Source organism: Drosophila albomicans, chromosome 3, assembly GCF_009650485.2.
Source record: "Drosophila albomicans strain 15112-1751.03 chromosome 3, ASM965048v2, whole genome shotgun sequence".
Classification (NCBI taxonomy): Eukaryota; Metazoa; Arthropoda; class Insecta; order Diptera; family Drosophilidae; genus Drosophila; species Drosophila albomicans.
In genome coordinates, this window is record NC_047629.2 from 4,861,850 (window position 1) to 4,879,057 (window position 17,208).

Consider the following 17,208-nt stretch of genomic DNA (forward strand, 5'->3'; position numbering starts at 1 on the left):
AACGTCCATTTTTGGACGACCTTCACAACCTTCGTCTTCTAGCGAGCATCGGCCACGATAGAATCCATTAAACCAGTATTTCACAGGGCTATAGGATGGCACTTCATCGCCTTATAAAGATTTAAGTTCATCGGTGCACTCGTGTCGTAATAATCCAAGTCGAAAGTTGTGAAAAATTTTTGCTCAAAAGTGTTCACGAGTTAATTCGATTTTTCTGCCGAGGTAAGTTTTTGATTAATCGTTTATCGATATCAAACGTGCTCGTACATGAACAAGTTGTATGGAGCTTTTATTGATAAAAGTCCAAACTTTTTTTGGGAAATAGCCAATTGGTCCTAATATGGCTAGAAGTGACCTAGGCCAGAAACTTAAATAGCAACCCTCGTATTCGTGTGAACACTTCAATAGCAATATCTATAAAAGCTAAAGGTAGGAACTTAGAAAGAATATTCGTATTTCAATTTAGAGCAAACATTTAGAAATATTAATAATATTTAAAATACAAATTCTTATAGAATTTTATATTGTGATGATACAAAAAACGAAGAGTTAACTCAAGAAGCCATATTTAAGTGCGACTATGCGAATTCAATAGAATATTTCTATTATATTTTTACTTTTGTAGCAAAACTAGACATTTAAGGAAATATAGCATATTTATTATATCCGTTTCATATGATTTGAAACTTTTAGATATAGTTATAAAATATATGAAGCAAACTTAAGTATAGATAAATTCTCAGATCCTTAAAGCTATTTTGATTATGCAACAATCTTATTTTAAATGTTAATATTATCCCATTCTGAAAAATTAAATAATGTAGTACATATTAAAATCGATGCAATTTGATTCCACTTGATTCCAGAGTATTTGATAGTCCCAATCGAAACTTTTCATTCGTTCACAGACAAATGGCAGTTGCTTTTACTTTTAATTGTTTTACGTGTTGCACAGTGTAAGACCCCCAAAAAGGGCTGCAGAAGGTCGTTACAAAGCAAAGCAAGCAAAAGTACGCACTAACCCACACACACACACACACACACACAGACTCGTTTATACATATTAGCAAACACATGCCCATGGCTATGTATTTGTGTGTTGTGCTATTTACTTGGAGGCTCGTCTCGCCTGCTGACGTAGTAAAATGTCGCCAGCAGAAGTCCACAGTAAAACGGAAACTACAATGTGGATAAAAGGGAAGGGCGATGAGTGAAAGAGAGCGACGAAGAATGAAAGAGCGAACTTGCGCATACAAACATACATATGTATGTATGAGTAAGCAGCTGTGCAGCAAGAAGAAGGAACATTAGGTGCACTGACGAAAGAGAAACTCACCACAAAATGTCGAGGCAAGAGAGTGACAGAGCGAAAAGTGGAAAAGAGTGAAAGAGAAGCGGCTAAAAAGCTGTCTGAAAAAGCTTTTTGGCGTCCTGCTGCTTCATTGATGGCACTGAACGTTTACATACATACTACATAGGCAAGTGGGTGCGAGGGTGTGTGTGTGTGTGTGTGGGTTGTGAGTGCGCCCAACTTGGCGTATACGTAATGCGCTATGACGTCTTTGGCTGCTTTTCAAATGGCCAGCGGCAATTGCGTATCTTGTACAAGAGCTCAAACACTCGCTGGTTAGAGGATGCAATTGTAAATATTTATTCTAGATGGCAAATCAAATGACAACTGACTGCTGAAAATTCTAAAGCTGCCCACCCAAATTATATCTCTGCACTCTAATAAAGCACTCGAAGCGAATTATTATTCAATTGTGCGAAACAAACTCCCCCTCTCCTGAAATGCTGTCTCACCCTTGACCTAGTCGCTTAGTTGCTGATTCCGGTTTGTTTATCACTATCGCCTCTGTCTGTCTGTCCGTCTGTCTGTCGACTGTCCAATCCTCCAACTTTCTTTCTCGCTCTGTTGATTACACAATCCAATTTATGTTACGTAAAACGTTGTGTGTGAAAATAGCAGTCCTGTGAGGTCCTGAGCTATTGTTATTGTGGCCTAACACTGATTTCTACGTCGCAATTCTTGTTGTTGTTTTCCATGCACCTGGCATTTGACCCATGCCCAAGTGCCCCTTCTCTCTCTTTCTCTATCTCCCTCTCTCTCTCTCTTTTCAACCGGCGATTCTATATATAAATTTCAAGCTGTCCGCTGTTGTTTTGTTTTTGCTCTTGCAGGACACATCTGGCCCTGGCCCTGTCAACAGCAACCTTTCCGCGAGTGACGCGGGGGTGTGCAGAGGAACGTTGGCATGAGTGTTAAGTGGTCTGCAGCACATTACTTAAGCAATTTTTGTAGGATATTATTTAATAATAGCCCCAGCAAAGGCCAACAAATTTATTTATTGGACTCAATTAGGGCTTCGGAGTATACCAAAATATTATCCCGATTCCTTCACTAATCCACGAACAGTCGCACACAACTCTTATATAACCGCATTGCAATGCACACAAAATAATTTCACAAGAGCAAAGCAAACGCGTTGGCTTCGACCTCAGACAAAAATACATTTTAAATGAATGGAAATCTACCGAAAGTGCGCCCAAAACGGAGCTACCTCTAAAATATATGATATACAGACTCACATACACATTGACACTCACTCACACTCACACACACACACATTGGGCATAAAAGCTTGCCATTTGTGGGCTTGTGTTGGTGTCTTTTTCGGTGCGCTTTAACTTGTACCTTTGAATAAAGGACAAAAGGGAATTGCGTCGTGCCAAAATGTTATTCAAAACAAGTATTATAAAAGTGAAAATTGAGCAAGCACTGCTCATAGATACCCTATAAAAGTGTATGGGAGTATATGGTTTATTTTTTAATTTATATGTTTTCAGTAAGGTTCTATAAAGATTGAAATGTTTAGGAAAATATGTAGGAAATAAACGATTTATATAAAAAACAATTATTATTAATAAAAAGATTTATGATTTATAATTTAGTAAAGAAATACTGCACTATTCCATAATACTAAATTCTCAAAAGCTACAAATTTAATAATTATTAAGAGAGTTGCAAAGCGCTAATTTTGATATATAACAGATAATATTATCGCATATCGTATATGTCGAGCTTAGCTGGGCTTTTTACGACACACTTGAGTGCAGTATTAAGCGGAAATAAAATACAATTCCATATGGTAGTTGTACTCATATGCCCTTTTTGAATTTAATAGCTTCATATTTTATAGTCGCTGCTTTTGATGCGTTCATAGTCTGACATATGAGGTTCGCTCTGACAACTTTTGGCATAGGGTAGATATGAAATATGTAAATTTGTGTGTTGTAAGTTCAACCCTTCAGCAACGCTAGGCGAGAGAGAAGGATTTGCCTTGCGGCCGATTCCTCCAGCTCTGACACTTTAAAGCCAGCACACTCAAATATAGTGTAGAACTCAAGGGAAAGAACAGAGTAAAGGATTATCTAGTGTGTAGTGTGTGACATGGCGTGTTACCCGATCCAATCGATACGCGAATTGAGGTAGTCGAAATAGAAGAGACACTATAAAAAGAAGAAGGGCGGGGGCAGGTTTCATTCTGCATAAATCATGCAGTTTGATTAGCAATGAAAAGCATTCGATTCATGCCATCGATTTGCACGTTTTATGGGGCTTTTTGGATTTGTTATTTGCTATTTCACCTCTTTCTCTCTCCCTTTCCCTCTCTCTATCTCTCTCTATCTGTTCCGCTACAGCTTTTGCCACCGCACACTTGAACACTTGTAAACATTGTCGGCAAACTCAAGTTGCTCGTATTTATGAATACATACATTGAGAATTTTAATTTTCAAAATTTTCCCATCTATTTTTAGTCAAAGAACAAGCGCATTTTTGGCAATTGCAATGCTTCAATTGGTTTACAATATTTTTGTCCAATTTTTGGTTGTTTAGGAATCAATACCATAAAGCGTTGGCCTCTGAACTTGTTCGACTTCCCACGCCATGCCTTTGTGCGCTTCGGTTAAAGTGGCGCCGATTCTATTCTCTTTGATAGCGTAGCTGAACAAAAATTCAAGTACAAACCCCTCTTCCCGCTTTTGGGGTGCGTCAGTGGCCTGACCTTGATGATTACGCTCAAGAGTCGCCACCTGCACTCCTCGACGGTTTTCTAGAATTCCAAGTTAGTCGCCTTTGAAGCTGAAGCCATGGCTGAGTTGGACTGGACTGGTTGGAGCCACTTTAATCTGCTTTAGCTGTTCCATTTAGTGGTTTTGTATTACAATTCGCTTTGTTTACGCATCCCAATTCTTGGTCTGCAAAAACTAGCTCAACGCTTATGTAAACACTTGCACTTAGTTTCAGCGAAATTGTATCTCAAATCATGAGACAATGGAAAATTTACAAGCTACCGAAATTGATAAGATTTTAGCCAGCCACATAGAAACCAAATTAATCCAGCTCTTTGAAGGCAGCCAAATTTTTGAAAATTTAAATGAATTTAAAACACATTTAACATTTTACAATGAGGAAGTGTTTATTATGCTATTATTATAATTACAAGCTACGCAGAATAGAACACTTACTATCTTTAAGATAGCTTTCAATGTCAAATGCAACACAATGTATGGAAGGTAAACATCAATTCATTTGGTGGACATGGTATCGACTTTTTAAACCCCAAAAAACTACTGCCTTATATGGCGGAATTTCAACACATAATATACTTTCGCTCTCTCAACACAATGTGAGAAAGAAGGATGAGAAAATGAGGGAGATAAATACTGAGAGGGTGGATGTAGATGTGGAAGTGGGTGAGAAGATGGGAATCGGAAAACTGGCAATTGTCAGGGCCAAAACACAATCAGCCAAGCACAAAGTTCACTTTCTTGTTTTTTGGCAGAGCATCAACTGTTGGGCTGTTGGGCGGATGCTGCTGCTTTGGCTATGGCCACGGACATGGATGTAGATGTGGATGTGGATGTGGGGAGGAATGGGACATGGGTTGAGCTTTTGGACAGAGCAACCCCCAGCCAATGCCATTGCCAGCCTCAATGCAATTTCCCTTCACCACATTTGGGTAGATGAGAGCAATTGAGCACGCAATAAAGAGAGACAGAGAGCGAGAAAATGACTGAGTCGAGAGATGAGAGAGAGGAAGGCAAGCAGAGGAGAACTAGTGTGAAAAGCTTGTACGGAAATCCACGTATTTTTCGCAGCAAGAAATCTGTTTATGTTTATGGGTTATGCAAAAATCAATCATATGATATTATTACTAACTTCTGATTCAATTTGCAAACTCATAACAGTCTGTTATTATTGTTGCCACACATTCTTGTTGAGCTTTCAAAACACACGTGCTTCTGTCCCATGGATGCTTTCATTTTTATACTCTTTTTTTCACTGTAAAAATGACAGAATAAAGCATCGTTCGACGTGCAATCTCAGCGAATAATTTACATGACAATATTCGCTGATTGCAGATTATGCATTTAAAAACATTTCACAAATTTTCGTATATCGGAATTGCTTAAAGCACAATCTACATTCAATTGTGGACTGTGTAAAAATGTCGAATTGAAATCGCAATGCAACCGAAAGATTCTTAAAGGGAAGCACGTGTATCCTTAATGTATGTGTATGGGTGCGTTAGGTATTGGTGAGTGTATGACCGCATGTATATGTGCTGTGTGCGCAGGACACGTCAGGATACAAATTCTGACAGTTCTATGCGAAGTTGAAACGTACCAAACTTTCAGTTCGCTTACTTCAATAGGGCTCTTTAAGGGCGGAATTTTTTTCACACAGACACAAAGGACACAATCGCGCGGCTTTTTGCTTTTTTCTATCTTTTGGCTTTGACAGATACCAGATTCTCTTTGAAAGATAAACTTGTTGGAATTTCTTGTAGGCACTTTGCACCACACTCACAAATTCCAAAAATTCTGTCACGAAAATTTGCGTTTATTTTATTTGTTTTAATTTTTTTTATTTATGGAGCTTTGCTCAATTCTCACGACCGTTGCTTTGTGCTTTCCGTTGTAAACTGATTTGCTTGGCGCCGTTAAAAACCCACGAATGCTCTGTGGTGCATTAGATTCATTCGATTTCACTCGATAGCAGCGCGAGAAGCTCGCAGTTGGCTGTGGTGAAAAGCATTCGTAAAACCACCACCAAATTGAGAATTTTGGGCATTCTGAGCAGTGACGCTGAAGGATATAACAGGATGGTATGGAAATTTTTCATATTCCAAAGCGGAAAATTATTTTCAAATATATTATACAACCCAATAAATCACAAAGCACAACCCCCGAATGAGTATGACAAAGAACAGGGGGATTTTAAAGCTTCTGAAACTCAATGCAAGTTATAAATTAGATAATGAAAGAGTCAAGTTAATACTTTTATTTTAAAGATTGCTCTATATTATTTCTCATTGCCTTTTTAAAAAATATTTAAATAATATTTTACATAAAAATTAAAAAGACAAAGCGATCATCATAGAATGTTATAAAAAAAAACTTAAATGTATTTTAATTTAAGAGCATTACAAATTACTTTAAGATTGTATAATCACTTTTAGTAATAAATCTCACTTTTTATATTTGTGATTTAAATTGAGCGCCTTGCATCTGATCTAATTTTCAAAACATACTATTTTACACCAAAAAATATACCAACATTTGCAGCAGTGCATTATGATTGGTTATGCTACCCAATGCTAGGTGTCGCTCCTATTAACATTCTCAATGTCAAAGATAATTGTGAATGTCATGCTTACGGTGCGCTGTGATTGCCGTATTTTCTTGTTGTTGTCAGTCGCAAAATTTTTGTCTCAATCGATTTTTTTATTGTATTTAAAATTACCATTTAACAACCTCTCTTCAAGAAATATCACAAAAAGATTAAAGCATATAACAAAACTGCAACGAAGATGGATGCGTAAGTAGAAAGAAGTGCGTTTAGTGGTCTGTTTAATTAATCGGTCGACACTTTGTGCACAGTTTACTAGACGAGGAGTTGGAGTCTCTGGAGGCGATTCTTATGGACGATGTGCGCATTGTACGAAATGCCAGGTAAGTACAATAAAAAATTAAATTAGAGTACTTACTAACATTTGGAAAATTGTCCATTGTACAGCGGTGCTGTGGAGAGCATCGAGACAACAGTTCTTCCGTTGACCGGCGAGGAGGATGAGCAGCAATACATCTGTGTGACACTGCAGGTGCTGCCACCTGCCGGCTATCCGGATGTGAGTCCAACATTCAAGCTGCTGCGCCCTCGTGGCCTTGATGATGCCCGCTTGGAGGCGATCAGAAGCGCCTGCAATGCTAAGATCAAGGAATCACTTGGATTTCCCGTTGTCTTCGATCTCATCGAGGTGGTGCGCGAACATTTAACTGGCAGCAATTTGCCCAGTGGCCAGTGCGTTATTTGTCTGTATGGCTTTAGCGAGGGCGATGAATTCACACGCACCGAGTGCTTCCATTATCTACATAGCTATTGTTTGGCCCGCCATTTGAACGCACTGCGTCGCAACTACCAGGAGGAGTTCGAGAAGCTGCCTGCTTGGCTGCAAAAGACAGCCGACGCCTTTCAGGCGCTCTGTCCCGTCTGCCGCGAGCATATACACGACGAGTCAGATAGCCTCAAGTGCGCCATGCCGCCATCGGAGCTAGAGAATGCGCCCGATTTTCGGGTAACACAGGAGCTGCGTCAAATGCAGCATCATATGTCCCAGCTGTATCTGCAGCAGAAGAGTCGTGGCGCCATCATTGATGCAGAGGCTGAAGGCAGTGCAGTGATTGCCATAGAGACCGAGGAAGATATACGCCGTCGACGTCGTCGCGAGGAGGCTGAAGCAGCCAAGAAGTTGGCTGGACCGCAGGAGGCTACAGGCAGCAGCAGCACGGCAACTACTCAAGCGAAGCCAGCGACCAGCAGCTTTGCGCCCGTGGTGCAGGAGACACAGCGCATCATGCCGGAGCCAACCAACAATAATTATCAGCATCATAATCGACGACATTATCGTGGCGGTCGCCGTCATCATCACCACCAACATCATCATCGCAACGAGCGTGCCGAGAATGCACACAGCACTGCCGGAGGAGGCGGCGGAGGAGGAAATGGTGGTCCCAATGCTGGCCAAGCTCCAGCCAGTGGCAGCGCATCAAATGCTGGTGCTGGCAAGCAACCAAAGGCTCAGACTGCCGCAGCCGGCCATGCCAGGTGACAATGGCGCAGCACCAGGCTGCTGCGGCTAACGATTCCATTTCAAGAAGACGCAGCAGTGACGTCAACTATCGCAATGCCAATGACAAGGCCAAGGCACATAGCGTTGCCATTCCCAATACTAATCCCATTCCCATTGTCCTGCTGCTAGTATTTAACGAAAACAACTAAAAGAACAACATTAACGAGAATAACAGGAAACCCATACATAACCCACAACCCGTTGCCACTTCTGCGTCGTTTTATAATCGATTTTAGTTCATATTCTTTTATTTTATTTTTTTATATTCCCATTGTGGAAACTCAATTTCTGTGAACTTGAGTTAAGGCTTTCGACCTGGACAGGTGTATTGAAGAATTAATGTTTAGTTTAGCATTAGCGAGCCGGGGTTAGCTAATTTCAATTGATATTTGTGCATCGATATCGATATCTATATGTATTTAGTTTATTTTTACGATACTTGTATTTGTAATTGCTTACAAAAGACTTGCGGCATTATGCCGGGATGATATTATAGGAGTAGGGCTACGACTACAATGTAGGGCATTCAAACTAACTAGGAAGTATTTAGCAGCACCAACTGGCAGCGCTGGCGTTGACGAACACTTACACACACTCACACACATACACTCATTTTATTAAAACGATATTTGACTACTATACGCATAATTCTGCAATTGCACATGATGTTTAGCATAAATGTTTCGCTCTATCTCTCTTTACACTCACAAACTCTTATCCCACTTCGCGTCGACTTTCCCTGTAACAGCAAAACATAAAGTAGCACAAAAAATGACAAAACCATTTAGGCACAAATTCGTAAACCGGATGAATTGGACGTGGCTAGACATTTGCCACGCCAATCTAGTCATTTAATTGAATGAAAGTCACAACCGATATTACAAAATACAAAATAATAATACAAATACGAATACGAATAAAATACTAACAATTATATGTGTCGCATTCACGTATTTAAATGTCTAAACTAATCGAATGTTTGAGTAGCATTTGGATGAGCTAGAGGATGCGTAGAATGTACTAACTAACAAACCAAATTTCAATGTGTCAAAACAAATCGGAAAACTTAAATCAATAAATCGAATTAAAAAAAAGAATGTTGTTTACTTTTCGATGCATATTTACATATATAGTATTTTATCAACCATAAAGGATCAGAGCTGTATCGTAAGTTGTTCGTCCACTTTATATCATGATTGATTCTGAATATGTATAAAAACAATACGGTTTTAAAATTTCAGCCTCCTTGCTATTGCCATTTGATTCATTTCGCTTTCCTTTACAGGTTCAATCCTTAAAATATTTCCACCCAAAATAAAATTGGCTCTTCTCGAGCTGTAAACAACTTGACATGTTTGTTATTAATATTTTTTTTGTAAATGTTTATTTCTCGTTTGAATTGTTTTAATTAAGAAGTATTACAAAAACGTTGAATGTTTCTCTCGTTTCGTATAACAAAATAATTTAGTATTAGTATTATACAATATTTATATAAACGGGATTTCGTTTGAATTTGTTGTCGCTTTTGTTTCTCTTAGTTTTCTTTTTGTTTTCCATTTGCATATACAAATCAAAAATAATTATGCATTACAAATTGTGTGTGGTATTTGCGCTTAGTAACTAAATATTAATTAAACTTAGAGTAATGACTTTTAGTATATAATTAAATAATTTCCTCATTCTTCTTTTATGTGGCCTTCTCATTTACTATTATTGTTAACACAACAAAATCAGATTTTATTTTTTAACGGGATTATTTTCTCTTTTTTTCAACCTCAATGCAACTGCCATCTTTACAACATCAAAAGCGACCTCAAACTGGCGATTTTGAGAACGCAATCGAATATTGTAATTAGATGGCAGAGCATCTCGGCACTTTAATTCGAATGTTTTTTTTTATAATTTTTCTTTTTTTAATAATTCCTTTTAATTGCCTTAAAGCACTTGGAGTGTATTTTGCATTATATTATTATATATACAAATTATAAATTTGGAAATATATGTATAACTAGTAAATAGGCATTAAATATTAGTAGTAGCAAAAGTTTGCATTAGTTAGTAGTACTCTCGTAAGTAGGTTGCGTTCTTTCGGATCAACTTTGTGTGATAGCTTTATAAACTCTGAACTATAAAACTACATTTTACTCTCTATCCTTCTTGTCATCACTCATTGTGTCTTTTATGCTTTACCAACATATTTCTTCATTCTTCTTTAACTGGTTGCTAGTGATACATTTTAACATTTTAATGTAACATTTTCTTAGCTTGTTGTTGTTGTTGTTGTGGGGATGTACTTGGGGGGAGGGAGGCAGGTAATTCACAATTTGTTGTTGATTAGTTAAATAACTTCAGTGCATTGTTAGTAATTTGTGTATTAATTGATAATTGGCATTTCAAACTGTTGGGTCCTCCAATCGCCGACTTATAGCCGGAATGGTTCGCGTTTCTCAGTGGGCGTGGTGCCTCGCGACGTCCGCCTCATGGTCGAGCTGAATGTTGGCTCAGCGGAGGTCTTGCGTGGTGTTTGCATTCCCGATGGCGTTGAGCTGCCACTGATGTTGCGCCTATTGGAGGGAAATAGAATGCATTAGTAAGTATACAATATTTCTTCTAAAATATCGAACTTTGAACAGTGTAACATAAATTAAATATTAATAAAACAATAATAGCAATTAACAAACTTTCAATGTTCTCGCAAATCGATACTGATGTCAAACAATGTTATGGAAATTGTAATCCTATTCTTCAGAAATATACTCAATATGATTTGCGAGCACATATCCAATGAATATCACAACAATAATAAGAACATCTTAAAGCATCTGTTAACATTACGTTCATCATTCCGTTCAGTTGCAGCTTGCCATGCACTGTGTGGTTACAAATAATTCAACTTAAAGCAAATAACTTAGAAGTAAAATATTTTAATAATAATTACTTGAACTGAAAGAGTATCTACTAGTATGTTGTTGTCGTGGAGGTGCTTATATAACTTAGGAGTAGTATTAGCAGCACTCTCGATTTAGAACTTTACCCCAAGCTAGGATTGCCTGTCGAACTGGTGGGCGATGATGTTTTGGAATCGTTCAGAGGTATCTTAACCGGTATCCTTGATGGGCGGCTTTAGTGGGTGTATGCGTGGTTATATATATAGTGGTAACAATTTACGAGTAGTTAGCAAATATGCAATTAAAACCATAACCAAGATTTATGAGCTACATCTTAGAACTAAAAGTTCGATTAGAAATTACCTTACTCTTAAATTATGTAAATCAACATATAAATAATTAAAAATATGTAATGTTTAGTGTATGCTTGTTGCGTTACTTAATTATTATGTTTTGTTGTTGTTGTATTTGGGCATTACCTAGTGGGTTTGAAGCCGAAGCCTGTTAGTGCTGGTATACTGGATGATCTACTCATGCCTCCATTGCTGTATATTTTGAATCAGGCACGAGTTTCGATTTTTATAAATGGTATTTTTTTTGTTTTTTGTTGTTGTTTGATGTTGCAGTTAGTGTTGTTGCATTTCAAGCAAATTTCGAGATGAGTCAATAAATGCCAATTCAGAGTTTTAGTTAGCGTTTGTTTTCAATAATTTTTTTTTTTTTGGTTGTATTTTTTTGTTGTGTGAGTCAAAAGTTAATGCAGAAACCGAAAATATAAGTTCAAAAAAATAAATTAAATAAATTAATCATTTTGTATTTGAATGACAGAAATCCCACCCAGCTATCCCCAATTTACATAAATGCAGTTTAATAACTAAGGATTTAGCTTGAGAGGACTCACCTTGTGGGCGCTGGACTCGCAGAACCAGATGCGGTTTTGCGTGTGATGGTACTGGTGCCATTCAGCCTGCTGCCCGGTGTGGCAGTGGTCACTGACAGACGAGCCGGGCGGGGTGTTGTGCTTGTTCCTGTGCCGCTAATGGTGCTCGATGCGGATGGTTTACGCTGCGGTATGCGCGAGGGTGTGTGATCATCTGAAGAACAAATAATAGAATTAGATGTTGTCTCAATCGGGATATGTATTTAAGACTTACCTGTGCTGTCCAGCGACAGTGTTGAGCCATGACGCGAGGGCGGCTTGGAGCCTTGTCTGCTGAGCGGGCGAGAATTGGGCTTGGAGCCGGCACGTGATCCGCCTGGCGTCAGACCCGTGCGTGTATACGTAACCTTGCGGGGCGTATAGCGACCCGATGGTCCTCCATGGCTGCCCTCATTATCGCTGAGCGAGTCTGGCGTGCTGGCCGAGAGCGATGATCGCGATGGCCTTGACATGGGTATCGAACGTACCGAACGCTCGCGAACCTATTGAAATATAAGAATAGAGTTAGCAACCGGTACTGCCGAACAATTCTACTTCAAGTGCCCGCAAAACCCGTTGTACTCTCCGCCTCTCTGCAGTTCACCTCCTTTCTTCTGTGATCTGTGATCTTTAGCTCCTTGCTAGTTTTAGCTTTTAGTTCACTTACCCAGTGTGTTGTTGGATGACAATGCAGCACGTGGGGACTCAGCGGTACCGAGCGGCTGGTATTGCAACGCACAAATACTGTGCCGCCGGCGCCCATATGTATGGGAAAGGCGCATGGGACTTGGTCTTGTGCACGTATTTTCTCAAATATTGGCATTAACTCGGCCAAGTGCTCATCAGCTATCGGTATGTATGTGTATATATATATAGAGAATTGGAATTTGTAACGCATTAGCCAGGTAATTTGACCTGTATTCTTACAGCTGACAAACGGTATATGATCATTTAAGCCTTTCATCATTAGTCAAACAAAATGAAGCTCTCTGGCTTTCTGGTTTCAAGTTCAACAATAAACAACAATAACCGCCTACCTAAGTTTAACCTCACACAAGACATAACAAGATGAATAAAAACAATAAGACAGTAGCAGCTGCTTAAATTGCTTTTAGTGTATACTGTAATTGTTTTCAGCTGCATGTGAACGTTTTTCTAGCATTAAAATCAAACGTTAAAATCGAACCAAAGAGATTACGAAATAAATAATAAATATATGTATATACTTATAATACATGTATGTAGATATATACGTATATGCATGTAGTATAGCAACAACAATTACAATTTTACAATAATAATACATATTTTATTCTCATGCACAAAAATCAAGAGACGGAGCGGCGCAGCGCATCGGCAGCGGCAGCAGCTGTAGCTTTAGCTGTAGCAGCGAGCTTTTTGTCAACAACACACACAATAAACCCAAATCGAAGCACTAAACTCACCTCGAAATGACCCTAGTGTAAATAGGAACTTTTGGTAGCATAGTCTGGGATATTTGGGGATATTTTCTTCGTTGTTTTTTTTTTGCTTTTGTTAACCCACGTTTTTTGTTTTTTTTTTTTTTGTGTATGTTTGATTTACCTTTATGATGGGACCCTGTCCACTCATATATGGCGGCAAGTTGGGGCTACCGGCGCCGCCATTTTGCGAACTGTTGGCAGTTTGGGCAGCATTGGGCGTGGAACGTCTGGTCGTGAATGCGGCCATGCTCTGTGAGACGCCATCGGCCAATATGAATTGCTCGCGTAGCTCAATGTTAGTGCGTCCCTTGGCTGCTCCGATCAATGCGGTATTACGACGGTATTACCGGACATTCATTTGGTATTTTTCACCACAGACATACAATTGCATATACCCGCCACGCAAGCACGCACACGCGCACGCACAATACGAGCATGTGTGAGTGGTATATGTTGTGTTTTGTAATTTGGTATTTTTTTCGATTTTTGTTTTTGTTTTGGCAGGGCGAACATATAACAACAACAATAACAACAAAATTTTGTTACCGCAAATTACATAGTTTTTCAGGTTGTTCAGTGTATGTTCAGTAGTTTTTGTGGTATACAAAGATATAAAACATTTATTATTTTTTTTTTTGGGCGCAGGCGGTGCATTGTTGGCGTGGGCGAGCGGGCGGCGCAAGAGCAATTATAACAAAGTTGTGTGGGTGTGTGTTCAGCGTGTGTTTTAAATTTTTTTGAGAATATCGGGCATATTTCGTTATCGGTATCATTTTTGTTTTAACGAATAATTATATTTGAAAAAGAAAAAAGGGGGAAAACATAAAATAAGATTAGTAAAAACGAAAACGGTATACAAAATTAATGTAAAACAAATCAAATTTTAACAAAAATTGGACGAACTTGAAATGATATGAGGAGAGGTTACAACAGTAGCGATACAATTACAGTTCATTTTAGTACAGACAGCACTGTATTTAATGTTAGGCAGCAGAGTATAACAGAAAAAGCATGCAGTAATAATGTTCTAAATTTATTGTAGCTCTTATTAGAGATTACTAAACCCATAGATTTAATACAAAATGTGATATAATAGCAATAAATACGCAGAGTTAACAAATAAAGCAGCAAAAAAATGAAGTATGATTACTAAATGGCAACTAAGTATATAGCGTGGGAAGGTATAGGTTTTTATTTATTTTGATTTAGGTTTGGATTTGGATTTGGTTTTGGTTTTGGCTGTTGATCTCGCTTGGTTATTGTGTGTTTATTATGAGGCAGCAAATTTGGCGCTGACTATCAAAAATGTCTTCAAAAACAAAAGGCGCGCTGTTAATTGGTTTTCGTTGATTGTTTGTTTAGAGCAACTTTTCGACCAAACAAAATTATGAGTTTTAATTGGTATTTGTTGTTTTTAAGGTTGAGATTGGCTATTAATATATTTTAGGCACAATTTAAATATATTTTGTATTATTGTACTGTTTTGTTTTTTTTTCGTTTTGTTTGTTGTTGGTTAAATGACCATATCCGTTTGGTATTATTAATATGATTTAGCTTTTAAATAAAATAATTAGTTGTTAAGCACAACTGTTTCTAGTATGGTATGTATGTATGTTGTTTATTATGGTTGGTATGTATGTATGTGAGAGAGAGATTTGTGAGACATGATCAAATGGTATTTATGATGCATCGTTTATAATCTAGGTATATAGACAAAATGCATGATCTGAATGGGGATGGTATTGTTTCAGTGTGGACTACAAGACTATACTAGAATAATATATGCGAATTATGGATATGAAAGTCCAACAAAATTTCGTGTATCTGTGTGTACAACACAACTATTAATAGTAGTAGAGTGTATATATGTGTATGTGAATCTTTGTTTAAATGGGACTTACCGCGACAAGGATCGTTCTTCTGCAGGAATTCATCCAGAGCCACCCAGCCTCCTCCAACGCGCACCATGACAGTGCTGCGCAGAATTCGAACCAGGCGCAATTTCTGGGAATCTCCAAACTGTAAAGCGAGAGAAGAATTAACAAATATGTAAGTTGAATTACAATTTCGCAAATTTTTGTACTTACTCTGTATTTGCCTTCGCCAACTTGGAACACACGGAATTTCTGCCGACATGTGCAAAGCATGACCAGGCGTTTGACTTCGTCATGGATCTTATCGGAATCTGTGGCGGGTTTACGTTCCTGCCAATCGGGTCGCAATGCGGCAATGAACTCCTGCCAATCAATGAGACCCTCGCCATTGCGATCGAATAGATCAGCAACAGCCTTCATTTCCAATCCAGATGTGTCGAATTCTAAATGAGAAATAAAGTGATTTAATGTTTGTATTCATGATTTGCTTGCTGGAATACTTACTGGTATTGAGAATGCCATCGATGAAAACATCGCGTGGAATCATGCCATTGTTGTCCTTGTCCATCTTACGGAACAGATCGGTCAAGCGCGACTTCTTGTGATTCATGTACTTCAGGAACTGTTGACAAACGAGAGAATGAACGAATGATGAGTTATATGTCACTTAAAAATAGGTTAATGACGCCATCAACTTACGCGCTTGCGCCAATCATCCCAGCTGAAGTTGCGAGCACGCTCCACATCCTTCAGATACATGAGATGCTCATGCAGCAGACGCTGGCGCTCCCATGAGAGCATCCAGACATCGCGCCACTTGGTCCACAGAAGCTTAGCGCGTGGTGAGCGGAATTCAAGTTCGGGTCCGGTGGAGCTATATGGAAAAGATTAAAAGGATTAGAGAAGCGAAGCAAAAGTAGATAGCAACACACAAAAGGAAAGCTAATTAGTTGGCGAACAAATCAAACTACGTACTTAACACATACTCGCATAGATACATAGAGATACACATGCAATGAGTACAGTTTGAGCTGCATTGGATGTGACAGAGAGCAGACAGAACAGGGAGAGTAAGGACTTACCTTGGCGAGAAACGTGGGCCATAGTGCGGCAGGCGATCTCTGTCGGGCGTATCACGCGTGGGCGTAACACGACTATACAGCGATGTATATATAGTACATATATGAGCAAATAAGCAGCAAAATGCAAAGATGTTTGTTTGTTTTTTGATATGAAGCAACGTTTACGTAGCGTGTGTGTAGACAGGATGATAGTAGAATCCAAAAGAGACAAAAAATACAAAATAACGGATCAAGTAACGAAACAATTCACAAAACAAGAGCATAAATATAAGATTGATAACAAAGATATACAAAAGTTGTTTTTTATACATAAAAGAAATAACATTTCGATACGCAGCATTTCCAAAAATAAACAGTTCCAAAAGTTTCGACAAGTTTTTAGAGAAAAAAACAAAAGAAATTTTCGTTTTTGAGAATTTTGAAAGTGCATGCACTATTATTTTTGGAACATTCATGGATCCAGAGATCAGCTTAATCAATTTAAACGATAACTCACCTGCCCTTGCGTGCATTAAGACCTTGATCACGAGAGCCCTTGAAGCTGTGAATAGGAAAGAAGAAACAATAGATTAATGGAAGTGTTCTAAATCGAATTCTACTTTTCTTTAACTATTAAATTACAAAATAAAGCAACAGTTATAGCAGCAGCGATGAGTTATATCAATTCGATGTGGCGGGGGGCAAGTTTAAGGTAGATGTGGGGTACTTAATGTCGATTGATGAAACAAACTTTGCTACGTATTAGCGATTTTTAGCGCTACTTTGGATATAATGTTTTAAGCTA

General features: G+C 38.5%; 3 protein-coding genes across 54 annotated transcripts in view; 1 reads left to right on the forward strand and 2 right to left on the reverse strand.

Annotated features, from left to right (window-relative positions):
- LOC117568548 (sodium-dependent neutral amino acid transporter B(0)AT3) overlaps positions 1-5,992 on the reverse strand; it is a 26,631-nt gene extending 20,639 nt beyond the window's left edge. For 3 of the 5 annotated variants that reach the window (XM_052003504.1, XM_034249265.2, XM_034249267.2), the window contains exon 1: positions 5,693-5,992. The gene's annotated coding sequence lies outside the window, so the exon portion shown is untranslated. The remainder of the gene's footprint in view (positions 1-5,692) is intronic. The other 2 variants (XM_034249266.2, XM_052003503.1) reach the window with 2 other exon arrangements.
- A 743-nt stretch (positions 5,993-6,735) lies between these two features.
- LOC117569993 (E3 ubiquitin-protein ligase RNF25) lies at positions 6,736-8,792 on the forward strand. The gene is made up of 3 exons (XM_034251373.2): positions 6,736-6,886; positions 6,949-7,020; positions 7,085-8,792. Exons 1-3 carry the CDS (start codon positions 6,879-6,881, stop codon positions 8,175-8,177), a joined length of 1,173 nt encoding a protein of 390 aa, XP_034107264.1. The 5' UTR covers positions 6,736-6,878; the 3' UTR covers positions 8,178-8,792.
- Positions 8,793-9,552: 760 nt separating this feature from the next.
- LOC117571686 (dystonin) overlaps positions 9,553-17,208 on the reverse strand; it is an 87,500-nt gene continuing 79,844 nt past the window's right edge. For 22 of the 48 annotated variants that reach the window (XM_034253945.2, XM_034253944.2, XM_034253960.2 and 19 more), the window contains 11 exons: positions 16,921-16,965; positions 16,425-16,496; positions 16,042-16,216; positions 15,847-15,964; positions 15,556-15,785; positions 15,370-15,487; positions 13,590-13,780; positions 12,241-12,508; positions 11,988-12,180; positions 11,233-11,319; positions 9,553-10,762 (listed from right to left, as the gene is read on the reverse strand). In XM_034253945.2, the coding sequence (XP_034109836.1) occupies positions 10,621-10,762; positions 11,233-11,319; positions 11,988-12,180; positions 12,241-12,508; positions 13,590-13,780; positions 15,370-15,487; positions 15,556-15,785; positions 15,847-15,964; positions 16,042-16,216; positions 16,425-16,496; positions 16,921-16,965 (1,639 nt within the window). In that variant the 3' untranslated portion in view covers positions 9,553-10,620. Of the gene's footprint in view, positions 10,763-11,228; positions 11,320-11,565; positions 11,632-11,987; positions 12,181-12,240; positions 12,509-12,672; positions 12,852-13,589; positions 13,781-15,369; positions 15,488-15,555; positions 15,786-15,846; positions 15,965-16,041; positions 16,217-16,424; positions 16,497-16,920; positions 16,966-17,208 lie in introns of those variants that run through there. The other 26 variants (XM_034253966.2, XM_034253964.2, XM_034253955.2 and 23 more) reach the window with 7 other exon arrangements.

Bases quoted from the DNA above. Each gene is read 5' to 3' on its own strand.
- LOC117569993 (XM_034251373.2), top strand. The intron at 7,021-7,084 runs GTAAGTACAATA...TCCATTGTACAG, and splicing joins CGCATTGTACGAAATGCCAG to CGGTGCTGTGGAGAGCATCG.